This window comes from Aspergillus eucalypticola (assembly GCF_003184535.1).
Source record: "Aspergillus eucalypticola CBS 122712 chromosome Unknown BO83scaffold_7, whole genome shotgun sequence".
Classification (NCBI taxonomy): Eukaryota; Fungi; Ascomycota; class Eurotiomycetes; order Eurotiales; family Aspergillaceae; genus Aspergillus; species Aspergillus eucalypticola.
Genome location: NW_020290281.1, coordinates 138,246 through 161,960, shown reverse-complemented (window position 1 = coordinate 161,960; position 23,715 = coordinate 138,246). Strand labels below are relative to the sequence as shown.

Genomic DNA, 23,715 nt, shown 5'->3' with positions numbered 1-23,715 from the left:
TAAAGAAGAGAAAAAACGAATTAGGCGTTTTTGGTAAGGCGCCAGGAACGCCGGCCAAGTGGTCCACAGTGGAACCGTCTTCGGATTTCGGTGATAGCAATACACCAGTGACCACCCATTAAGTCGACGGCCGAGCAGCCATTACTCCTCGACTTTCGACTCCAGTGCAGAATTTTAGCCAACCAAATTTAGTATCGACCTACTTGACTGACTGATGATTTTGTCATCTAGCCTGGACGGCTGAGTGGTCACGATAAGGTGGGAAAATGTCGGACTCCGTAGGCATCAGTTACCACTCATTCGTATCACGAATCAGGGGGAAGGGGGAATGGGGTAACGTTGCCCCTATCAATCATACTTTCGGTCCATCTGCACACTATACTGAGACATTTTGCTGTTAAGCTTGGATTACGGCGTCTTGGCTCATCAAGCTTCGAAGCCGTAGAAGGAGCTTATTCCACGCCAAAAGAAGATACCGAAACAGACAATATGGGGTGGTAGTCTAATTAAACCCCCATCTATCTGCTCTGTCTAGCCTGTCTAGAACCTGGTGAGCCACATCGCGGTACCACTCGCCCTTTGACAAGGACCGTAACATCACCCCAGTTGGAGCTACTATCGAACTAGGCCAGCTACGATCAGACGCTTGGGTACCGGGCGCCCGATAGGGGTTAATTGTGGACTTGTGGACTTGTTGACACTCAAGATTATGCTTAACCGAAACCAGAAACTTCCCCGAGGGTGTCATGTTTACCTCTGATGACTTCCCTGATATTGAATACGATACCTGCCGCTTGCAAGTGCTGCGCCCATTGGATTGGCTAGTCCTCGAAGTGGCAGCCAAACCCCGCTCTTGGACAGCATCACGAGTTGAGGGTGGGAGCAATCATGAGCTCGCATGATATTATTGCAGAAAGTAGGTTGGTGATCTATTGCCTGAGTAAATGACCAAGGGGTATTCGGAACCACCCGGAAGAGACTTGTTGGTTCTAGCCTCACCAAGGCCATCGTTGACTTCAAATGTCGAGCTTTCTCGGTGGTGGTCCTTTACTTTGGTTATAGTAAACAAGTTCATTCCGTAAAATGCCGGAACAAAAGGGCAATCTTCCATCAATGCTTTGAGGGGAGTTGAGATGTAGAAAGTCAACCGGCAAAACACAGTCGGGGATGGATATCCGCATGGCGGGAGACTTCATGCAGGAGTAATATAGATTCGTCATTCCCAGGCCGCCACCGGCATTTTTCTGCATGTTGATGGGCCACCGATGCAGGCTACTGCAATGTGATAAAGTGCGGGTGATGCATAATTCCACTACCGCACACGAAGGAAGCAAGTGTGAGTGGAATTCCACCAAGACGAGAATGAGATTAGAATGGTGGAGATGCCCAATTGGGGATAGTTTTGATGCCTGATATCGTGTCTCTTGTTGCCCTGTTGCCTTATGGCCTTGAGGCCTTGTGGCCTTGATACCTCTAATTTCTGCCTTGGAGCCTTAGACTATTGATGCCTTGTCGCCTGATATTGATGGCTGCATTTTAGTTGCCTTACAGCCTTAGGCATCAATATTTCGGAACGGCAAATGATTTCGGCTCCGTTTCCCCTTTGGGATATTGCCTGTTGGCCGAGCATACTCGAGTTACACGGACGTAGAAGAGGACAGTGGGGTTATATATCAGTAAGAGACGCTATGTCTGCTCTCGTCAAGCTACTTACTCGGACTGAAATCAAATCGGCTTCAATTGACTTCCGATTCAAGGTCACTGAGTGGAATTATATTCAATCCAGTGCCTCGCCGTGTATCCCCGACGCTTGCAATTAGGCTTTGCGTGATTGGCCAGCATGAGCTGAGTCAGCCATTTGCCGGCCGCCAGACCCGAGGTTACCTTGAGCTGCCAAAGGCGACAAAACATCGCCAGAACCGATCGACTTCACTTCCTCGTGCCTCCCTTGGACCTCGTTTGTCGTTGCCGCTGGCTGGCTGCTCTTCTTTCAGGCCTCTCTCCTCTCCCTCCACCGCAATCGACATTCTTTCGGTCTCATTGACCTCTCCTACTCGCGCATATCCTATTTTTCGCCATCTGGTAGATCCCTCGCCCCCCCGATCGACCGTGATCTCTTTCTCGACCGCCCACAATGGCTGCCCTTCGCACGACCTCGCGCCTGTTCGCTTCCTCGAAGCCGCTGTTCCGCCCAGCCGCCTTCACTCGCTCCTATGCGACCGTTGACGCCCTTTCCCAGGTGAGCGCAAGCGGCCACGCGAGCAGCAAGACCATCCCCGAATCTAAGACTTCGAATGTGCAGGACCCCAACCCCTCGGAGCAGCCCCGGGTCAAGACTTTCCATGTCTACCGCTGGAACCCCGATCAGCCCACCGAGAAGCCCAAGATGCAGACTTACTCCCTGGATCTGAACAAGACCGGTCCCATGATGCTGGACGCCCTGATCCGCATCAAGAACGAGATGGACCCCACCCTGACTTTCCGGAGAAGTTGCAGAGAGGGTATCTGTGGAAGTTGCGCGATGAACATTGACGGTGTCAACACCCTGGCTTGCCTGTGTATGTTATCCTAGAGTGCTTAGTGCGATGTCCCGGCTCGGTGGCGCTGACCATTTGCTGTATAGGCCGTATCCCCACCGATACCGCCAAGGAGTCTCGCATCTACCCTCTGCCTCACACCTACGTCGTCAAGGACTTGGTCCCCGATTTGACCTACTTCTACAAGCAGTACAAGTCGATCAAGCCTTACCTGCAGCGCGACACCCCGACCGCGGATGTAAGTATTGACAGCGTGTGCTGCGACGTGGGCTTTTTTTATTGATAAGTGTATAGGGTCTCGAGAACCGCCAGAGCCCCGAGGAGCGTAAGAAGCTGGACGGTCTGTACGAGTGCATTCTGTGCGCTTGCTGCTCCACCTCCTGCCCCTCGTACTGGTGGAACAGCGAGGAGTACCTTGGACCCGCCATCCTCCTCCAGTCCTACCGTTGGTTGGCCGATTCCCGTGACGAGAAGACCGCCGAGCGTAAGGCTGCTCTCGACAACAGCATGAGCGTGTACCGTTGCCACACCATTCTCAACTGCTCGCGGACCTGCCCCAAGGGCCTGAACCCCGCACGGGCCATTGCGGAGATCAAGAAGATGATGACTGCTCATTAGAGAAGTGACACGAGATCTAAAAAGAATTGCTTTCTCTTTGTGCATTACGTCTTGTGTGGCTGGGTATTTTTCCTTCTTTCCTATCCCATTTCTTTTTGGTTAATTCGTGTCTGAGCTTTATTCCCTCTATCCCCGAGGTCTTTCATGTCGGATGTGTTTCAATAGGTGTAAATTGTGAATGTGATTTATAGCCATGGCGGTCAGCCAGTGATCAATTGAGTATATACTTGTGATGATCTAGCGTAGGAATATGTAGAGTACTGGTGATAATTATCAGGCTGTGTCAACTCGGCCCTTCATATATTATATAAATTAAAAGGTATGCCCCGTGATTTCAATAATGTAGCACGCAATCCACAATATTCAATTGGATCTCAATACTGTAAATGCTAAGTAGAACCCCTCGAGAATCAGATGGTCTAGACCTGGTTTCTGCCAGTCCAACTTACTATATATTCTGCCACCAGTACCCAACATCATCATGATTGTGAAGCATCATACTACACAGTACTACTAGTCATGTTCTCTCATCTCAAGATAAGTACATAACCCATAGTAAAGACGAAATCTTCTATTACTAATTGATACTAGCAGTACTTCAATTCCTATCACCAACAATCATTCAAGATAATCCCACTCAATCTAAGTATATATACTAAGATAGAGCAACAACCACATGAGATATAGTAAGTATAAAAACCAAACCACACCTCACAACCCAAAGCCAACTAACTTAGTACCAAAAGAAAACAATTAATACCTCCCCCCCGAGCCCAAAACCTCAATACACCTCCCAACCGCCTCCTCCATCCTAGCCGTAGCCTCCTCCACCAACCCCATCACCCCGACCCCCTTCTCCCCAGCCCTCCTCTCCATAACACCCACCCACTCCCCATTCAACACCTTATTAATATTCACCTTACTAACCCCAGCCCCAACACAGCGATCAAAAATCCCCTTATCAAACGGATCCGCCCCATGCAACACCAACCTCACCCTATCCCCCACCCTCTCCCTAATCCTCTCCAACCGGTCATACTCCAACCTAATCCCCCTCGGCCCATAACTCCCATGCACATTCCCAAAAGCCGGAGCCAGCCAATCAATTCCCGTGTTGACGAACTCCTCCGCCTCTTCGGGGGTCGTCAACACTCCCTCCAGGTCCGCAGTGTCCGAGACGCCGTCTTCCCCGCCCTCGATACGCCCGGGCTCGGCTTCTGTCGCGATGCCCCGCTCGTGGCAGTAGGCGACGAGTTCGCGCGTTAATGAGAGGTTCTCGGCTCTCTCGTAGTGTGACATGTCGATCATGATGCTGTCGAACCCGGGCGTGATGTCTGCGGCCTGGCGCACTATTTCGGGTGTTTGCGCGTGGTCGAGGTGCACCGTTATGGGGACGCTGGCGTTGCGGGCCGCTTCGGCGGCGGCGTGCACGAGGATGGAGCCTGCGTAGTGCAGGGCCCAGGGAAAGAGGAGGATCATGGCCGGGGAGCGGTGCTTTTCGGCGGCGCGGACGGTCGCGAGGATGCCTTCCAGGTTGTAGCAGCACATGGCGGGCACGCCGTAGTGGTGCTGGTAGGCGTGGTCGAGGATGGGGAGGGCGCGGTTGTTGGGGAGGGGCATGGTGGTGGTGGTGGTGGTGGTGTGTTGGTTGAGAGGAAGGGGATGTAAATGATGAATGGGGGTATTGAAGAAGTAGATTAGTTGTGTGAGTATGTGTGAAGGGTTAGTCTTATAGTTCTGTCGCGACGGAATGGTTGATGTTGACTCCACTATTTACAGCCGGAGTTGCTCCGATCCTTATGAGATCATTCCTGATGATATTAAATTCTGATTATTTCGGCGGCTAAGTCTACGGATAAACACGGATTACGCTGGTGCTGGCCTCCGACCCATACCCTTGGCCCTTGGACATCAATAATACGTTCAGTGCTGCGTTGCCGAGATGGAGCGGGCAGTGCATGTCCCGCGCCTTCTGCACCACCTTCTCTAACCGACTCACCACCGCATCCAGAGTTTCTGAGCCAGCTGGTGCCTGTACCCCAATTTTACCTTCAATCATCTCCAGTCCTCTCGTGACGAATACCTTGCTTCCACCGGCTGCGTCGCTGACGAGTTCGAAGAATTGCGCCATATCGACACCTAGTGACCGTGCGAAAGCGATGGCCTCTGCAGCCGCGACAAGGTTTACGCATTGCATGAGATCAAGCACGAGCTTTACAGCGGTTTCTGGATCTTCGCTCGCCGAAGAAGTATCGAGGTCTTTGAGCGGACGCGAGTAGTACTGGCGGATCATAGCCGAGTCATCCTTGGGGCCGTAACCTTGTACAAGGGCGGAGAGGTAGATCTGCTCTGCAGTTGCGCAGAGCGGAACTGGGAAGTTGTTCTGACGGGCTGAGGAAGTAATGATGCCCTGATAAGGTCAGCACGCGTGGCAATGGCAGGGGCAGGTGCAACCTACGGCATCCTTCAAGATGATTGTCAGCGCACTTGCCCCAGGATTCCAATCTTCTTCCACCATCCTAGGAAAACGGTTCTCGTGCATCCAGGTCCACGCCTCTGAACTCTTAATACGCTCTGCTGTATTCACTGCGTCCAGGCCTAGATGCGCCGCGAATCCCATAGCCTCGCTAGCACCCAAGATGTGGATGGCAGCCAGCACCTGATGTACCATCTTCATGTTACTGCCGGCACCCACTCCTCCAGGGACAAGATAGAGCTTGCTTGGGGCAGACATAGTCTGCAGCAAATCGCGCGCAATTTGTAGCGCAGAGTCAGCACCGCCCGCCATGATGGAGAGGGTGCCATCCGCGGCGCGCTTCGCACCTCCCGAGACTGGCGCATCAACAAAGTGGATATCTGATCGACCTCGAGAGGCGAGTTCTGCTGCGACAGATTGTGCATATGAGGCGGCGACGGTAGAGCAAAGGAGGAGGGTTGCATTTTGAGGAAGGTCTAGCATGTTAGCCTGAGGGAATCAATGGCTAGGTATGTACATACATTGCACAACGCCCTCATCTCCGAAGAGGACGGTCTGCGCCTGTGGCGCCGATGCTACCATGCAGACGTAGAAAGGCTTTCCTTCCGCCGATTCACGCAGCGAGGAGGCGGGTGTGCCCCCCGCAGCTTGAAATCGCTGCACCGATGCTGGAAAGACATCGTAGCCGTAAACAGGGTATCCTTCGTGGACAAGGTGGGTGGCCATGCCGAAGCCCATGGCCCCGAGGCCGACAAAGCCAATGACTGGTTTAGACATCTTCAATTCCAATTATGTGCTTTAGCTTCTTGAGCTGTGATCTTTGTCGTGTGGACCGACACCATTTATGGAGGGGAAATGGGTCGCTGTGAAGTCCGAGGACGTGGGGGATACCGTGGGGGGTTCGGAGGCGGTCCGATCAACACAGTTGCTGGTGGAACCCTGAACACTGCTAGTCGCATCACCTTTACACATGTCTCCTCCGAGCTTGGGACATCCTCCGAAACCCTTGCCCCGAGGGAAGGACCCCCGAGTTTTTCTGGCGCTCCGTCGGTCGTTGTTGAAGCCGATAGTATGAGGTATCACGAGTTGATGATCGGCAGGTCCGTTGACAGTCCCGTCCACTTTCCGATCCATCGCTATCGTTGACGGTAAAATGATGCTGCTGATCTCTATCATGCTCTCATGAAAAACAGACGGCAACAGCAGTAATTGTGGCTGTAGAACATTGCTCGCATGGGATGAAATTTATGGGTGCTTGGGCCCAAATTTCAGCATAAACCACAAGTATTATCCGCTAATAGCGTCCATGCATCGGAGATATCAGGTTAGCAAACACATAACTTACGCTATTTGGTCATTTGTCGTTCAGGTCGTAATGCGTACAGAAATTAGGCTTGGAGTGTTCAGTAGACGGAAAGCAAGCGGCTTGTATAGCGACTAGAATTGCGTAAGCGACCATCAGCATTCCAAACAGCGTGCAACATATAAGTTCCATACAGCATGTTTTGGTTAGCTTTGAAGCCCGATTGTAAGTGGCAGCCGACCGGGGAGAGTAACATGACATTCTGTTGGCAATTACCTCATCGCATGTGTAGTTTGCTCACCTAGAGCTATGCCATCATGCAGGCGGATCTATTAACCCTCCTGTATCATTCTAGACATCGGAGTATTGAAAGAGAACGGTTCGGAGGAAGCACAAAGACACGCAGGCAATATCAGGGCCGAAGTTTAGCATCTCAATCTTGAGTGTAAACGTCAACGCAGAATTCGCAAAGACCAGTATTGATTATAGCGACCTAGGAATACAGGAAATACAGAGGTGGATAGAGGGATTCTGTTGAATTCTGTATCTTCCACACCATGATCTGAGAGAAACCTAAACCTTGCGAAAACCCCCCCCCCATACCACCTAGTTTCACTGTTAGTTCAAAAAAATCCAGAGTGTGCAGAGACAGCTCAGAATGGTCAAGACTGAATGCCCACCTAGAATGTCCATTAGAGACCAAAAGGTCCTAAGAGTCTGAAGTACGGAACACAATTGATGTGCTCGGACAGCCTTCGAGCATTTTAGAATGACATCCAACAAGCCAACCAGACGCGCAACGCGCAGACTTCTACTGTAGAAGAGAGCTGGGCACGACTCATATAACCACGCAGGACCCCGACCGGCCAGTGACGAACATCTGACCGAGTCGGGGAGATAAGTCCTGGCACGTTTTTCAGACTACCGTAGCTCTGGATACGGATGCACCCGGGGACGCGAGATTGCTCCGGCTGCTGGCCGGATGCCATGACATCTTCTGTGGCCTGGCTATATGGGATCACGGTCGCAGTCAGCACAGGGTTTTTTTCGCCAGTCAAGAAGAACAACTCACTTGCCAGAGTAGACACGGAAATGCTACATACCCCGGCATGTCAATCCGAGTGAGCTTCGCCAAAGCATCGTCAACCGACGGGTAAATCGTCGCCCTAAGACATGAAAACGCGACTCATCGGAGTCAATTCGCTGGACTCCAGCAACGGGTTTTTAAGCAGCTGACCCTTCAAGCTGTATATACAGTGGTGAACAGTTCCAGGAACAAATACATCTTGTTTTCATTGAACTGGAGGAGTGAGGTGCAGAGAATGGTTGATGTGTTTGTTCATGGAGGAGAGAGAGAGAGAGAGAGAGAGAGAAATCAAAGGGGAAGGCAAGTGTCGATCGCAAGGAATTAACTTCCGATGAGTAACGGCAGGAACTATCCTAGCTTGTGCTGTCTCATTCACATTCACTGCTACGTTGTGGGTGGAGCTTTCTTTTGTTCAAACCTCCATAAATGGCCCCCAAATCAGAAATGTGGATGATGTCGAAGCAAACACCGACAAAAGGAAAGCAGAACCGAGAATCATACCCATGATGAGGTTATCCAACTTTTCGAAACCGTCAAAGACATCACAGGGTAAAATTGCAGGAAACTACGTCAAAGCATTCCAGTAGACCCAAATCATGACCTCGCCAAGTTTCAGAAGTTCAAACTAAATTGAAGGATGAGCGCCCGTCATTCTTGAGTTGGGACTTAGTATGGTACAATCTTGGCCGTGGCAGCGCCCCTCGTATTTTTTACCTTTCCCTGCCACAACTCACAAGGCTACTCTGTTCACTGCAGATCAAGAAGGCACTGCCCTGCAATCCTAGCCACGAAGGAATGCCCAGAGTTTCCCGCCCCTACCTGAACCATTGGCGTGAGAGCCTTTCCCCAGACCAATGTTTGCCTAGTAATTAGGCGCAATCTCAGCCTCGTCCCGCGAGCCCAACGGCCACTTCATCCCCCCTGCCAATCGCGTGGATCTCCTTCCCACGAATGATTGATCGATATGTGTCTCATCCCAGAAGGTCACCGGAGCACGAGCAAATAAGATATGTCTCGTATCCAAGTGGCTCGCGATGCGTTCCACAAATAATTCTAGGCGTTGGCTCAGACTGAGGCTTTGAGCCTCCAATCTAAATTTGTACAACTATAAGAATGCGCCCTGGGATGGGAATAACTAAGATGTTTTTCTCTAAAATACACACTAGCTGAAGAAATTTATTCAGAACTCAACTGTACCCTATCACAATGGCCGAGAAAGCAAACCCTCGTGCGTTCACCCTAAAAAGAAAGTGCATCATGTACTCCAACTAACTTTACTACCAGCAGCAGTTCCTACTACCTACGAGGAACAACAACAAACCGAAACCCACGAGCTTTCTTCTAGAGATATGCCTGCATATGCGCAACCTCCTATCGAACAGACGCCTGAGATCCAACCGCATCAGCCCCAGCAGACCTTCTACGCAGGTTCTCAACACCCGAGCGGCTATAATACTCCGACTCCGCTGTATGCACTGCAGAAAACGCCGGCACCTGTCGACTGTCCGGCCTGCGGAGAGCGGAAAATGACTCGCGTGGAGGCCGAAACGGGCAGTTCAACTCAGTATGTGTTCGCAGTTTTTCACAATAATGGACTGAACTGATAATGTGTCCACAGTGCTTGGGCCGCAGTGCTCTGCTGCTGCCTGTGTTTAGGATGTATTCCATATATGATGTCGTCGCTGAAAAACCAATGTCATTACTGTGGTAATTGTGGTGTCTTGTTGGCTACATGGCATAATAGTGGACGCACGGATGTGCATCGGCCTGGCTCGAAGGAGTAATGGGGGTTTATTATGCTGTTGCCTATGCCTTTTTTCTTTCTTTCTTTATTTCGCGCGTGCTTCATGTGATACCACTAGGAGTCTATTACCATACCCTTGGATATTAGTTGTGATAATTGGGAAACGTTTATTTTTATCGTCTGCGTGTAGGTGCAGATGTTTGATGCTTAACCTGTGGGAAATAAGCAATCAAACACAACATGTTAGAAGGAAACCAACCTCTTAGGTCATTCTCAAGCTTACGATTCTGCCTTGAGCTCTAAACTTAGTTGGTTTTGCGAGCTTCACATGACCGAAGTGACATTGACCAAGCACTTAGGAGTACCTCTGCGCATACTCGCATGTGGCAGACCGAACTGGACAATTAAATCGGGATCTCTATGGCTGAAGGACAAGTACCCGATTGGGCAATTCCCGAAGCGGTCGCAAACCTTTCAGTTACTATCTCGAACTGCTGATCATCTTCTGCGGGCCCGTTAATCAGCCATGATAGGCCGCATACGAGAACTGGACCCAAGTGGACCGTTTATTTTAGCCCTAATGGCTGGACCCTGGATCTTTCTACAGTACACATCTTCTGGCGTCAAAGGACATTGATTCCGGAAGGCTTCTTTGGCTCTCCCAAGTCACGCGAGTAGTAAATCCATGTCTCGTTGCAATTAGCAATGCTGGGAAGGGACCGATTAGATAAGAGCGCGGACCAGATGTATGACGTCAAGAACGTTCCTCCGGCGAACACGAGAAGGGGCCTGTTCTCTAGATTTTCTATCAACAAAGCTGGAGCCGTCACTTATGGATGAATCCTCGATTCTCCTGTCCACGACTCATTTACCCTGCATCCACTACAGCCGGGCACGAATCGGGAGGCCGAGTCATGGTAGAGAACCATGGCCGTGAAAGAGTGGTGACGCCAGCGGGACGAGCGGATCGCCAAACCTTGATCACAATTGATTTCATGACTGTTCCTTTATGGTCAGGCATCGCGATACGCGTTAGATGGCATGCATCTTGAGAGTAAATTGTTAGGAATGGGCATTGACGGTTGCGAATGGCTTCTGTGTAACTGGAGGTGGGGAGACTACACATCTCCCTGTCCGGAGTGCTGCCGCGCCAATTGACTGCCTCGCATGGCTTCACTTCGAGCTGTTGTGTGTTGATTGACCCTTGAGCGTCCCGAGTTCGGCTTACCAAGTTACCCTCCTGTCAGAAATAAGCTTCGTGGACCAGCCCATCCAGCGTTGCATGCATGTGCCCTCCTTCACGTCATTGCGATCTTTGCTGTCATGACCTTCCGCTGCTCCCGATGCAGCCAGTCCTACCAGTAACCAGGGTTGTTCATCCGCCCGTCCAACTCTTCCCTTCCCTTTATTCTCCTCGTGTCATATCATCTCTACTTCCCGTGCCGTTGTTCTCGCAGGTCGTGGGCATCCTCAATCTGTCTTGATCAGTCCTCGTTCACTGAAGCCGCGCGGTCGTTGTTCGTGAGTTGCACATGCTTTGAGGAGGATTGATTCTGTGTGGTAAGCTAATAGGAAGTAGATCATGGCCGCTATCGACCTCCTCGCCCTCGAAGCACGACACCAAGTGATCAAACGAAGCAACTGGGCCGGCGAGAACCCGGGTGTGGTCTTGGTCTTCTGCATCGTCTTCATCGTTGCTGTGGGAATTATCGCACTCTTCATCTACCGAAAATGCATGGCACGAAAAGCAGCCAAACAGTCATATGAGGTCGAAGCTTGAACCTGTGGCTGGTCCGACCGATGATGCTGTGATACGAGAGTATTGGAGGAAGAAGAATGGAAGGATGAAAAGGATACGATTTTTCGGGCTGGCTACGTCGCTGCAACGATCGATACGCACGTTCTCCTTATCTTTGTGTGCCTTTTGTCCGTCCGTCAAGGATACCCGCTCGTGCTTTTGGTGGATCTGGGCGCTGACGGATTGCGTTGATTTAATGGATTGCTTGGACTGTGTTGGCATAAGGGTACAGAGTCTTAGTTGGATGGGAAGAAAGGATATACTGAATACATACTTTTTAATTTTGCCAATTATGTTATCCCAACTGGATGATATTTCAACACTTAGACTTTTATGGTGATCTCAGAAGAACTAACTGTACATTTCTGGGGACAAATCGGACTGAATCACCTAGAGTAACTGCTATGAAAGAGCTGCCACGGCTTGGATGGGCCACATCCGCATGGGACCAGCAGTTGCGCCAATGATAGGACTGCAAGTGGTTCAGATGGCAACGGATCTCGTATTCGGGTTGATCGTCATCAGCACAGAATAAGGTTCGTAGGAAAACTCCAGTCTTCTTAAAAGATTGACTGATGCGCTTGAAAGGTCGCAAAAATATGTCAGATGCATGTTTCTATAACTTCAAACTACTCAGTATTTTCCCATAATAATCTGCCGCTGGTCGCACGGAAGGAGCCTTAGGCGCTCACCATTTGATTAAAATGCCCTCCTTCCTCTCCGTTTCATCCTTTGTGCTCGCTGCTTCCCTCAGCACCATCACATATTTGACTTTTCTCCACCGTTGTCTCAAAAACCGAATCCACCATGAGACGCATTGCGGTACACTCTCCAAATCGGTTTCTTCCACCATATCCACGATTCCCTCCGAAGTTTACACACCAGAATACTATGCTCTCCACGATCGAGCTAACCGCCGGGTGCCTCGCCAGCTGCTTCCCCGCAAGAAAGACGCTGAAATCCTGACCATTCTCTTGCGTCGCAACATGACAGCTTTCGCACACTTCCCTCAGTGCTATATGCTATGGCTGATCAGTCCAGCCACAAAACGCCCAACGTTCCATACGTCACATATTGATTCGCTGGATTTCAACAAGGGCGATGTTATCTGCGGAATATACCGTGTCCTAGACCGAACCGCGAACAAAGTAGAATTCGGGATGACCTACAAAGGGGTGGATGGGCGATTGGTGATCCGGTTCTGGGAGGAGGACAAGGACGTTGTTTTCGCCAGTGAAACTGCGATGTGGACAAAGGCGGATGAACCAGAGCGCGCCACAATGCCACTTGAAAACCCAGTGCTTCGGTTCGTTCATGAACTGGCCGCATGGTGGCTGTTAGATTCCGGAGTCAAATATCTGACCGACTTGGATGCAGAATTGGAGGATGATTGATACTCGATTTGTCCCATCAAAGTGAACGATCATGAGGGAAACATGCCGTATCGACTAGCTCCAAATTCCGACAACGTTATGGCTAATGATCGGAATTTCTACAAGAACGCAATGGTCTTGCTCTCTTACTTTGTCTCCTCCTACATATCGCAGACATATAAGCGTCCTTGAAATCCCTATGTGTGCAACGGCTTGAAACGTTTACAATTGCTCCAAATCTTCCAAAGCATCCTATAAAGGCCAAATCCGCCTCAGACCCCAAGAAAACAGTATGTGCCAATATACCTTCCACAACAACCCTGACTGTGGCCATATTGCAAACTTCAGCCTTGACATCTGTGTTGATATGATGAATGCAATGCGCGAGGGCACCAAGAACCCTCCTGACCACAAGGTCACCACTGTCCATGACCTTCTGCCGAAAGGTCCCTTTTACCAGTGTCGTCCATGTGAGGGTAAACTTGCCAAGGTGGACACCAACTGTTCAGACTGCTCCGATTCTGAATATGTCGTTTTGGAGGGTCAAAACGCAGGTGTCCCAATTGTGCACAGCTATATGGAGATGTGCCTGAATGAGAAGAATACACCACCCGATGGTTGTGACAACTTCGTGCATGTGAACCAACCGCCACGACTGGGGACCCCTACCCCGGCACCGAAACCGATGTCTGCCAGCCAAACTCTGAAAATGAGGGATCTGGCTAGTAGTGAATCAGAGATCCATCCACCGATCAACATGATGGAAACGCTGGAAGGATATGAAGATTTCCTGAAGAAATCAAACGAACAATTTCGTGCTCGTCGCCCGCCTTCCACCCCGATTCGCAGTCCAGAGTCAGGGAGCTACGGGGATATACCTGTTGCAAACCAATCGTGGTATGCGAGTGATTCGGACACAGAGACTGACCAGGTGCAATCTCCCCGTCCCCTTGGCTCTCCTTTCAGCTCACCACATCGGGCCCCACGACCAAAAGAAGCCCCATTGCGTGTATCCGACTTGAATAGCCCACCACCTAGTCAACAGCCAGGCTATCTCAAGGCAACCCCCCAATTGACCAAGGCAGGGATTGAGGGCGAGGCTGCACCTGTTTATCGATCGAACGGTGCCACAACTCCGCCCAACCAGCAATGGTATTCGACGCTGCTTCCTTGCACACCTTCTCATCTGATCATCCCCCAACGCTATTCTCCACCATCCGCACCGCGCAAGACTCATCGGACAGAATATTCGCAGTATAACCCGGTGGACACGTCGGGCATCTCTTTCCGCCGCGAGTACAGGTTGCCGCGCCACGATGTTCTAAATACAGTCCTTCAGTCCCCACCGTCGCAATATCCTGAAAGTTATAACAGAAGCTATTCAAGACAGTACTGGGGTGCCGTATCCGCTATGACTCCTGCGTGCGATGAGCGATGGTGATACCCCATCGATGGCAGTATATGGGGGTTCGATGACTCAGCACCTACCAAGTTCATATTTCGGTCTTGTTGCGGGTCTTATTTATACTATATATACACAAAAATTACCCATGGATGCATGCGTTCTGTTTCACTGCTAATCGATTATCTTTCGGGTTTTTTATGCGAAAGTGATGGCGATGATATCAGTGACAGCCTGAGAATTTGACTTGGTGTTTCACCTTGAGTTATTAGAGTTATTGGTTCAAAGGGTTCGATAATATCTGACAGTATAATTGTTATGAATTGTCAGTTTTGGTTATGGTTATTGCAAACGGATATTCAACCCACAGGTTCAAATCCTTCTGTTCTGTCCCTATCATATTCTGTAGACTGATAATCACACTACATAGCCGAAGTAAGCAGTAGTCATAAATGAACAAGTAAACTGAAGGAATGGTCTCTATCTATATGCTACGAGCTTAAAACCCATACTATCACGCACACTGCATGATAATAAACTGCAACTCGTAAGCCTCAATACAAATAGTATCAACGAGCTAGTCATTAAGCTATTGTATTACCCACCAACACCAACACCAAAAATCAAACAAATATAACCAAGGTTATCACATCACATTAAATCAAATCATAAAATCATAAGTCATAAGTCATAACTCATGCAATAACCAACAGGGATATATCCCAAACTCCGACCCTACTACCAAACAAACAACCAACCAACCAACCAACAAAACCACGACTCAAGAGAGAAGAAAGACCACTACCACTTCCCCCGACACATCGGACAACTCGTCTGCCGATCACCGTCAAGCGCTGAAGCTATCCACCGGTCCATACACTCGCGGTGGAAGTTATTTCCGCATTGCTTCTGGCACCAGACGAGAGAGGTGTCGTCATCAGAGGTATGGTTGTGTTGGGTAGACTCCTCTTGTAGAGCGCAGAGGCAGATGCAACAGTCGCCTTCGATGGGGTGGCGGGTGATGCCATATTCTGAGATGGTGGGTGGAGTGGAGGGAGGGGGGGTTGATGGGGGTGTAGGGAGGTGCTGGGGGTAGAGGTGGAGGTAGAGGTAGGGGTAGGCTGGGTGGTGTTGTCTTGGGTGGTCGTAGATTCTGGGGTGTCTGTGGTGGTAGAGCGAGATTCTTCGTTGTTTGAGGTAGGAGGACTTGGGAGTTGATGGCTTGGGGTGGTGGTTTCTGAGGTTCCTGTAGGAGGAGTGGATTCGAATTCTTGGGTGGTTGTGGATGAAGGACGGTCTTCATTGTTCGACGTAGTTGTGGTGCTGGCAGACTCGGTTTCTGCGCTAGGAAGGCTAATTGCTCTTCTAGTGATCGTGATGCTGGGAGTGGAGCTTGCATTGCCGTTGCTTTGCTGGGCAGGGGATGGAGTAGCTAGCACATCGCTAGTTTCACCGATCTCAACTACCCTAGACACAGAGCTCGGGGTAGCAGCACGTCGTTCAGCTTGAGCAGGAGTAGCTGGGCCATCGCTTGTCCTCTGGACTCTGGTTGTGCTAAAAATGGTGCTTCTGCGTAGTTGCACGTTCATGCTAGTAGAAGTGTTGACTTGCAAGGTCGTTTCGACACTCCCTCCACGAGCATCCTGCCTCCGTGAAGACAGCAAGCCACTGGACTCCGAGTTCCTCTGGAACCCGTATGCCTCGTTGCGCTCCACCGTAGTAGTCTCAGTCTCAACAGTAGGAGAAGGCGAGGCTCTTCTTCTCGCTTCTTCCTGTCCTCGGGCATATCCCATAGCCGCACTTCTTCTGACCATGTCTTCAGTGTCTCGTCTAGTGCGCTCTGCGTCTCTCTTCGCCCGCTCTTTCTCCCGCTCCGCTCGCTCTGCCTTACGAATTGCATCCTGCATCTTCCTTTCGAGTTCCGCAAGTCTATTCTCTAGGATTCTTGTTTCATCACGCATCCTTGGTGACGGTGACCGCTGAGGCATCGATCTACTCGGCGAGCTCCTAGGAGGAGACTGATGTTTAGCGATGTATTCATCGACTTGAGAGACCCAAGTATTAGTTAGGCCAGCAGCTTGGTTCTGGTGATAACGTAGGCAGAGGACGAGAGGAGCCAACTCCTCCAGTACATGACCATAAGACCGGCCGGCTTTGAGCAAGCGGGTCCCTTGGTCGAGAAGGGAAACTGCATGTCGGCGGTTTCTGGCGTTTGTGGGGTTACGGCAGTGACGGCCCTGTGAGGGCGCCCAGCCAACGCAGGATTGGCTTTCTGGGTAGATTCCGAGAATGTCGGAGAGATGGTGTGTCATTATGTTGTGTGCCAAATGGGCAGCAAGGGCAGGCCGGGTATGCAGTAGACAACTAAAGAGGAAGCGCTTGCTCAGTGGCAGGTTGCGGTTCAAGTACGTAGGACACAAGCAGCGCAAAGAACAAAATTCTCTAGCAAATATATGAGATGAGTTGAAAGCTTAGAAGTAAAAAAGTCTATCGATTCCATCCTCCAGACGTTCTAGATGACGCCTTTATACCTCATGGTCCATGGTCCTTATTCTCGAGATGGAGGGAGGCCATTGTGGCTGTTCACTACACCCTCTCTACCAGCGACGAGGCTGAGCAGCAAGCTAACCGTTGACCCCTGTTTGAGAGAAAGGCTGAGATAGCGACCACGCATGGTAGTTCGAGCGATAGTGCGACTGGTGGTGCACGAGCTACGGGTTTAGTGTGCATTTAGGGTCAGCGTGATTGGTGTTAGATTGGCGTTGGGACAATCAACTAAAAATGGCTCACTCCCGGAGGGAAGGAGTGAATTGGGCTACTTTTAGTATTTAGTATTTCAGTACTAGTACTAGTATGGAAGCGGGGGTGGATACCAAAAATACCCACCGCCTTTGGAGTTCCAGTTCCGAGTTGCTGCAACAATGGGATCATCGCGTCATTTTCTGCTCTTTCTTACCTCCCCCAAAGGATCAATTCCATTATGTCAGAAATTGTATAAATAATGCCTGGTTCCTGCAACTCGTTCAGAGCATTCACTGCGCCAAATGGCTTCTTTCTCCTTGACCGCTGGTTTGTGGTTTTCTTTCCAATCTACTTGATACTTTGCCCCTGGCCTGGGTAGCTTTAGCTTGTAGTATATACTATATATACTCTCATATCATTACTATCTCAAGTCACCTTCCCGTCCCTACTTATCTACCCAAAGGGTATAGTAACCTTCGTACCTTTCTTGACGTGACTTTCAACTTACACTGGATGAGCCATGGAACCAAATCGGTATGCTCATTGCTATTCCCCTGGGACTTTCTCCCAACAACTCTTCTTATCTTGTTGTTGCTGACTGTCTCAAGCCCCAAGCGACACCTCTTATCATTACCGGCGGAGATCCGGATCCTTATCTATAAGGCGGTGTTTGATGATAACGATGTTTGTGAAATCCAACGCAGGCCCATTCCTGTCTGGTGCCCGGTCGACAAATGCTGGTATAAAGCCCGGCGACAGTTCATGGCCGACCAGACGAATCGAAATAGCTGGGATGGCTTCTGTTCACATCCGGGTTGTCAAACAAAACAAGGCCAAACAGTCAGTCGTGACATCTACGTCGGCCATGGTCCACTCATAGCTTCCGGGCATTATCCTTGCCCCAGATCCCTGGAGAGGAATCCGGCGCTTAGTCTCGGCTTCCTTCGCACCTGTCGTCAGGTATACGAAGAGGCAAGACACTTCCCCTATAGTCGAGCCACCTTTTTCACCCAAGAGCTTGGCAGCTTTGCCAACTTCACCTATTCCTTGAAAGCATGGCAGGTGACCTCCATAGCCCATCTCAAGATCCGGATGCCATTGGTGCAGAGCGTAGAGACACATCTGGCCGAATGGAACGAAACGCTTTCTTTGATTAGCCTGGCGTTCCATGGCTTGTCTACTATCTCTGTGGATGTCCACTTCCGCTATGCTGAGCAAACCTGGAGGGACACCTTCTGGGATGGCGGACTCCTTGAATTGGATCGGTTAAAGTTGAAGGGCATGCAACTGGTCATCTACGAGGGGGAAAGGAACCCCAGACAATTCTTCGAGTATTCAGCGGGGACCCTGGCATCTGCACAGCCGAATCAGAAGGCTGCCACTCCCAACCCCATCAGCTTCCACCATGCCCGTGATACCCTTCGACAACGGGACCAGTCGCGCATTGATCCCAACGATACCGGGCGCTTATTTTTCCGCCTCTCGCCCAACGACTTCCCTCTCTATGTATGCAATCTCATCCACTTGCTTCCTCAGCGGCCTCGCACTGAAGCGGAGATCCGGCGTGAGGATAGACATCAGCGGGACTACAATTACCACTACGCCTATCCCGAGGACGACCCTGAACACGTGAACCCAATCTTCGGCTTCCAGTTCAGTGACGCTCTCAAGGGAAACAAGGATGAGATTGCGCGAGGGCTAGATAAGCTGCAACGGTCTCGCAAACGCTTGCAGCAGCAAAAGGCCAAGTCGCCCTTACCTTTGCCCTACAAGCCCAGTCACAGAGGCGTCTACCCACAAAGTCGGAGGAATAGCCAGGAGTATCAATCCGACCGCAGTGATATGGGCGAGGAGATTGAGCGTCCCGGAGACTGGAGACGCCGTTTGGTTCAGGAAAAGTTTGCACCGTTTATGGAGTCCTTTCCCTTGTCAGCTACCCGAAAATACCCCGGACCCCAGAGCATCTGTTTGAATTGCCCACGAGAGGCCACTGGAGACAGCGAGCATGTGAAATAAAAGTTTGCAAATGGTCTCACTGCATGTACATAGTGAAGCCATATTTTCCTTAATAGATCAGCAATAGTCGTCTGTTCCAAGGCAGAGGACCTTGAGAACTCAGGATTAGGAAAAAACATCCGTATAGTACCATTTCCTCTCGTCCGATCCCCAACCAAGACCAAGCAGCGAGACAGGAAGTCCCCATGTCCCTGAAACTCCTTGCTTGTTGCACAACGAGCAACTAACACCGTGATGTTGAGCGGTACGTAATGTTGTGGGGGAAAGAAGGAATGGGGGAATTTCCCGTACGTAATGGCATCTGCGGTGGTTGGATGGAATGGAGCCGGGATCAGTCATTCGTGATACTTACTTTTACTTACTCACTCACATTTCTTGGGGAAGGTGATGTGGTTCAAAGTGGAAACAAATTGCAGCAGTTGCGGTGGAGAGAAGCCTGGTGGAGCTGCAACCCATTTCAGGCGAGTGTCGTGATTTCTCCCCATTTCTCTTTGTCATCCCCAACCGGGTTTAGCCACCCGGTCAACTTAAATCAACCAGTCAGAGAGACTTTTCTCGGCCACGGGGAAAATCAAACCTTTCAGGTTCATATGACCGCCTTCAATAATTAATCAACTAGTTGAGTTTTGCCATGAGGGAAGCTTCCTCCTGGTTGCTACTAGTGTAATGCGGGCAGGTCACGGGTCGATGGGGTAAGAAAGGGGGTCTAGATGGATCACAACATCTCCTCTCTACTTGCGGGGTATTACGTTATATAACCTCGGACGCTGGCGGCTTCTCCATGTCGATCTGCTGAGGTACTTACTTTACTAGTGGGTTCTAGACTAGCCCTGTACAACTTTTGCCTTGAAAATTCGATGCGTTTGAATGTCTGGGCATTAGCATCATTGCTGCTGGTTATGATTATATCCCTCAACCTTCCTTTATTTTATTTTATTTTTTTTTCCCCACATTTTCGTTTTCATTTTCTATTCTTCTTTCTTTTTTCTTTCTGTCTTGCAGGTGGGGCGGTATGGTAATGTTACAGTTTTTCCTGCAGCCTTGCGTAACTGGCCCTCATTGCTGGATTGGACTGGCTTTTGTGTAGTTCTCAGTCGGACCCAAGAATGAGTGAAGAAGAAGAAGAAGAAGAAGGGAAAAGAAACCGAGTGACCCTATCATGACTCAGATCATAGCAACCAGCCAATTGTCCAGGCTTTTCTACCACATAGTAGTCAACCACTGGTGGCCTTATTAGTCAGGTGCGCAAGGCATTTCCGGGTGCGGCCACCCAATGACCTCAACATGACAGATTCGGGAGATTGACCGGCCTTAATGCGCATCGCCATAGAATGCTGTCTTCAGTTATTGTCTAGTATCCTACCCCTGGATAACTGAACGTTGTGAATAATTACTCTGATACATCCTATCAATCATGGCTACCGCTCTACTCATCACTGGAGCCACTGGTAACCAAGGTGGTGCGGTCATCAATGCTCTGCTGGCGCAGGATGCAGACGTTGAGATCCTCGCCGTGACCCGCAACCCGCAGTCAGGAACATCGCAGAAGCTTGCCAGAAAGTCTCCCAAAATTAAGCTAGTTCAGGGCGACCTTGATCATCCATCCGAGATCTTCGAAAATGCAAAGAAACTCGCCACTCGGCCCATTGCTGGTGTCTTTAGTGTTCAGGTAGTATTCAGCCATGTACCTTTACTTTCACTTGCAGGAATAATTAACGCATGACAGAATCCTATGGCAAAAGGTCAAAATGTAGACAAAGAAGAAATCCAAGGGAAAGCCTTGATTGATGAATCCATCAAGCAAGACGTCAGACACTTCGTCTACAGCTCCGTCGATCGCGGTGGTGATGCCTCCACCGATAACCCAACCAATATCCCTCATTTCATCAGCAAACATCACATCGAACATCATCTGTTTGAGCAAACCAAGGATGGTTCCATGACCTGGACTGTACTCCGTCCGGTGTTCTTTTTCGAAAACCTTGTCCCCAGCTTCATAGGCAAGGTGATTGCCACGGCATGGGATGCCTACCTACAGGGCAAACCGCTGCAGTGTGTTGCGGTCAGCGATATCGGGGTGTTTGCAGCCAAGGCTCTCCTCGAGCCACAAAACTACAAGAATCAGTGTATCTCTCTCGCCGGAGATGACCTGACATTTGAACAAATGCAGAAGAAGTTCAAGGCGAAGACGGGGGAGACGATGCCAACCACATACCGGGTGGTTTGCTACTTATTGATGTGGATGGTCGCTGATCTGCGGATTATGTTCAACTGGTTCTACGATCACGGCTATGGGGCTGATATTCAAGGTCTAAGGAAGACGCATCCTGTTCTGAAGAACTTTGAAGCATGGCTGGAAGAGGACAGCGAATGGGTGAAGCGTTAAGGTGGTCTCACACTACTGCTCTCCATGATTACTTTTGAAAAGTTCCAAATTGGTAACACTGTCACTTGATGTACCAGCAATGTTTGTTGTACTACTACCTACTTTAGCTGCTGCCTGGACTGTACTTTCTATCTATCTGTACGGATACCTAATGTTGAATTATAATCCCTGGGTGGTTGTACAACTTAAGTCCTCATAACCCTCTGGATCGGGAGGTCTAGCCAATCCATCTCTCTTCCTACTTCCCGCGTTTCACGAATTCCTGGACCACTCTGCATCTTGTACTCGAGATACCTCCATGTCACATGTTGTCAGCATTACCCTCCTCCGACTACTTATTTCCCTCCCTCCCCTCTCTTCCTCTTCATCCTTTTCCTACCGTCTTCCTATCTGCACAGTGCCCTTCTTTCATCACTTTCATCTGTATTCATCTCTTTCTCCTTATATACTAACCCAGTATACTCAATATATAGTGTCTCTCACTTCTCATGTCCTCTATTCTTTCATTCTCACTCCTACCTACATTCTTCATTTCTTGAGCGTCATACTCTCTACTTTCTGAGTCACCTTACTCCATGGACCTCTGAGAATGCCTCCTTACCTTCCTACTCAGTTGCATCCATGTCCCCTCAAAATCCCATTAGAGAGAACAAAGACCAACTATTTCCTCTGTTTCAGTCTATATTGATCAGCCCGAAGAACATATGCTCATGGACGTGGGTTTATCCTGTAAAAAAGGGGTGGAGACCGTCACACAACGGGGCTGTCAGATGTCGTATGAGGAATACGGCGATTCGGCTCTGCACGCAAAGGGATAAACTCGGAATCCACTGCTGATGAAGTCAGTGGTAATCCGTCTCTTATGGATCCCGGTCGTGGTTTCACCTGCCATATGTGATGGGGTCTATTCTATGGACGCTGGAGAGCTGGGAAAAATATCGAGTGGAGTTGGTACGTCCTTCATTACCTGACCTATATTGAGGCCATCCTTGCTAACGCTTCTGTCTCAAAGCTGATAGATGGCTGGATATACCTGAGCTGCACTACAACGCGAGTAGTATACGGAGATGTCCGAATCGAATCGGGTCATCGGGCATCTATACCATCGAAAGACCACTGCAGTCACAATAGACTGCACACGGTATGAACAACTCACAGAAAAGAAACTGCATCACCACTCATTCCACAGTTTGCCTTGGTGCGAGAGGGCTCGTGCTCGAAAACGGACACTGGCGATACAATTTTGTCACTTGGAGCACCTCATCCACAGTCATGAGTGATGCGGTGAACGAGGACGATGATCGTGGATAAAGAGGATACTGAAGAGAACTGCCTGATACACCACATGTACCCACTGAACATCACTTCCTTGATGCTGGTATTCCGAGATATTACGGGCCCACTTGCTATCAATTGGCCTGGCTCAGAAGACTCAACGGATGACCGAAGCAATATACATCGAAAGCATGACCAGCTACAGCCAATCTGTCTGTTCGTGGTCAATGCCCATGCGGTGTATATGCTCGTTGAATAGATGGATGAGATGATCCGTGCAATTTAACTTCATGACAATGAAGACAACCAGCCGTGGGGAGAGCTCCTACAGGGCTTCTCCATACCTCTTCTAGTGTGTCCGATATCAGTGATGGAAAAATGTCGCAAAACTACGTCAGAAGAGATCCGAAAGACAGTCGTGGGAATGATCGAAATATACAGACGTGATGCCCCCGAAAGCCAAGATCAAAGGTAATGGCATTACGAAGAGAAAGAGGCGATATTTCCAGAACATCGGCAGACACCCGAGGGTATTGATTGTATATGCGCGGTCTGAAGCCTATTTATGACTCGAAGCAGAGACCGACAATCAATCAGTTGCTGTCCGTTTACCGGAGGTCTTGTGCGGACAACAACTTTGCAACCCGCCGGATTGAACTCCCAATTGATGTGGAGACGATCTGGAGAATATCGACCAACCCATGGACGATATACCATCCTCGAATTAGACTGACTCAATGAAGCCCACACCACCTATGAGCATTACTTCAAAGCTGCCCCATCTCTAAACCCAGTTCAAGCCTCCTCTCTGTCCTATCAGACCAGATGCACCGACCTAAATCCACCAAAAACCCTAATGAACGAGAAAAAGCTATACGCAAGGCACAAACGAGGATTGCGAGGTATAGTCTGGGCAAAATGTCTACAACCCTGCTTTGCCGTACGATTAGTCACCAGA

At 49.8% G+C, this 23,715-nt stretch overlaps 10 protein-coding genes across 10 annotated transcripts; 7 read left to right on the top strand and 3 right to left on the bottom strand.

The window, feature by feature from the left end:
• Window positions 1-2,100: 2,100 nt before the first annotated feature.
• On the top strand, window positions 2,101-2,971 carry sdh2 (succinate dehydrogenase iron-sulfur protein subunit SDH2). The gene is made up of 2 exons (XM_025530774.1): window positions 2,101-2,558; window positions 2,624-2,971. The coding sequence occupies exons 1-2, from the start codon at window positions 2,135-2,137 to the stop codon at window positions 2,818-2,820; spliced, it is 621 nt and encodes a 206-aa protein (XP_025389994.1). The 5' UTR covers window positions 2,101-2,134; the 3' UTR covers window positions 2,821-2,971.
• Window positions 2,972-3,908: 937 nt separating this feature from the next.
• Window positions 3,909-4,775, bottom strand: BO83DRAFT_308935 (class II fructose-bisphosphate aldolase; the record flags this gene model as incomplete). Its single annotated transcript, XM_025527383.1, has 1 exon — window positions 3,909-4,775. The coding sequence occupies one exon, from the start codon at window positions 4,773-4,775 to the stop codon at window positions 3,909-3,911; it is 867 nt and encodes a 288-aa protein (XP_025389993.1).
• Window positions 4,776-5,004: 229 nt separating this feature from the next.
• BO83DRAFT_308261 (NAD(P)-dependent oxidoreductase) lies at window positions 5,005-6,408 on the bottom strand (the record flags this gene model as incomplete). Its single annotated transcript, XM_025527361.1, has 3 exons — window positions 5,005-5,565; window positions 5,614-6,107; window positions 6,153-6,408. The coding sequence occupies 3 exons, from the start codon at window positions 6,406-6,408 to the stop codon at window positions 5,005-5,007; spliced, it is 1,311 nt and encodes a 436-aa protein (XP_025389992.1).
• Window positions 6,409-9,085: 2,677 nt separating this feature from the next.
• Window positions 9,086-9,924, top strand: BO83DRAFT_376635 (LITAF-like zinc ribbon domain-containing protein). The gene is made up of 3 exons (XM_025530773.1): window positions 9,086-9,249; window positions 9,306-9,585; window positions 9,640-9,924. Exons 1-3 carry the CDS (start codon window positions 9,228-9,230, stop codon window positions 9,803-9,805), a joined length of 468 nt encoding a protein of 155 aa, XP_025389991.1. The 5' UTR covers window positions 9,086-9,227; the 3' UTR covers window positions 9,806-9,924.
• A 2,240-nt stretch (window positions 9,925-12,164) lies between these two features.
• On the top strand, window positions 12,165-13,092 carry BO83DRAFT_220958 (uncharacterized protein). Its single transcript, XM_025526819.1, has one exon. It carries the CDS (start codon window positions 12,268-12,270, stop codon window positions 12,955-12,957), a length of 690 nt encoding a protein of 229 aa, XP_025389990.1. The 5' UTR covers window positions 12,165-12,267; the 3' UTR covers window positions 12,958-13,092.
• On the top strand, window positions 13,092-14,788 carry BO83DRAFT_220961 (uncharacterized protein). The gene has a single exon (XM_025526820.1). It carries the CDS (start codon window positions 13,229-13,231, stop codon window positions 14,375-14,377), a length of 1,149 nt encoding a protein of 382 aa, XP_025389989.1. The 5' UTR covers window positions 13,092-13,228; the 3' UTR covers window positions 14,378-14,788.
• Window positions 14,694-17,042, bottom strand: BO83DRAFT_376633 (uncharacterized protein). The gene is made up of 2 exons (XM_025530772.1): window positions 15,546-17,042; window positions 14,694-15,459 (listed from the first exon to the last, which is right to left on the bottom strand). Exons 1-2 carry the CDS (start codon window positions 16,648-16,650, stop codon window positions 15,140-15,142), a joined length of 1,425 nt encoding a protein of 474 aa, XP_025389988.1. The 5' UTR covers window positions 16,651-17,042; the 3' UTR covers window positions 14,694-15,139.
• Window positions 17,043-17,294: 252 nt separating this feature from the next.
• BO83DRAFT_415553 (uncharacterized protein) lies at window positions 17,295-19,401 on the top strand. The gene is made up of 2 exons (XM_025534640.1): window positions 17,295-17,614; window positions 17,689-19,401. Exons 1-2 carry the CDS (start codon window positions 17,601-17,603, stop codon window positions 19,094-19,096), a joined length of 1,422 nt encoding a protein of 473 aa, XP_025389987.1. The 5' UTR covers window positions 17,295-17,600; the 3' UTR covers window positions 19,097-19,401.
• A 1,109-nt stretch (window positions 19,402-20,510) lies between these two features.
• BO83DRAFT_309088 (NmrA-like family protein) lies at window positions 20,511-21,482 on the top strand (the record flags this gene model as incomplete). The annotated part of the gene is made up of 2 exons (XM_025527389.1): window positions 20,511-20,765; window positions 20,823-21,482. The coding sequence occupies 2 exons, from the start codon at window positions 20,511-20,513 to the stop codon at window positions 21,480-21,482; spliced, it is 915 nt and encodes a 304-aa protein (XP_025389986.1).
• A 699-nt stretch (window positions 21,483-22,181) lies between these two features.
• BO83DRAFT_220907 (uncharacterized protein) lies at window positions 22,182-22,696 on the top strand. The gene is made up of 2 exons (XM_025526818.1): window positions 22,182-22,433; window positions 22,495-22,696. The coding sequence occupies exons 1-2, from the start codon at window positions 22,319-22,321 to the stop codon at window positions 22,611-22,613; spliced, it is 234 nt and encodes a 77-aa protein (XP_025389985.1). The 5' UTR covers window positions 22,182-22,318; the 3' UTR covers window positions 22,614-22,696.
• Window positions 22,697-23,715: the final 1,019 nt, after the last annotated feature.

What these genes read in the sequence shown, in the direction of transcription:
- BO83DRAFT_220907 (XM_025526818.1), top strand. Translation starts at nt 22,319, where the DNA reads ATGAAGTCAGTGGTAATCCGTCTCTTATGGATCCCGGTCGTGGTTTCA. An exon ending in AAAAATATCGAGTGGAGTTG is followed by an intron (nt 22,434 to 22,494) that starts GTACGTCCTTCA and finishes TCTGTCTCAAAG; the next exon opens with CTGATAGATGGCTGGATATA.
- BO83DRAFT_220961 (XM_025526820.1), top strand. Translation starts at nt 13,229, where the DNA reads ATGTGCCAATATACCTTCCACAACAACCCTGACTGTGGCCATATTGCA.
- BO83DRAFT_376635 (XM_025530773.1), top strand. Translation starts at nt 9,228, where the DNA reads ATGGCCGAGAAAGCAAACCCTC. An exon ending in GGCCGAGAAAGCAAACCCTC is followed by an intron (nt 9,250 to 9,305) that starts GTGCGTTCACCC and finishes CTTTACTACCAG; the next exon opens with CAGCAGTTCCTACTACCTAC. An exon ending in GAAACGGGCAGTTCAACTCA is followed by an intron (nt 9,586 to 9,639) that starts GTATGTGTTCGC and finishes ATGTGTCCACAG; the next exon opens with TGCTTGGGCCGCAGTGCTCT.
- BO83DRAFT_376633 (XM_025530772.1), bottom strand. Translation starts at nt 16,650, where the DNA reads ATGACACACCATCTCTCCGACATTCTCGGAATCTACCCAGAAAGCCAA. An exon ending in CCCAAGCCATCAACTCCCAA is followed by an intron (nt 15,460 to 15,545) that starts GTCCTCCTACCT and finishes AACACCACCCAG; the next exon opens with CCTACCCCTACCTCTACCTC.
- sdh2 (XM_025530774.1), top strand. Translation starts at nt 2,135, where the DNA reads ATGGCTGCCCTTCGCACGACCTCGCGCCTGTTCGCTTCCTCGAAGCCG. An exon ending in CAACACCCTGGCTTGCCTGT is followed by an intron (nt 2,559 to 2,623) that starts GTATGTTATCCT and finishes TTTGCTGTATAG; the next exon opens with GCCGTATCCCCACCGATACC.
- BO83DRAFT_220958 (XM_025526819.1), top strand. Translation starts at nt 12,268, where the DNA reads ATGCCCTCCTTCCTCTCCGTTTCATCCTTTGTGCTCGCTGCTTCCCTC.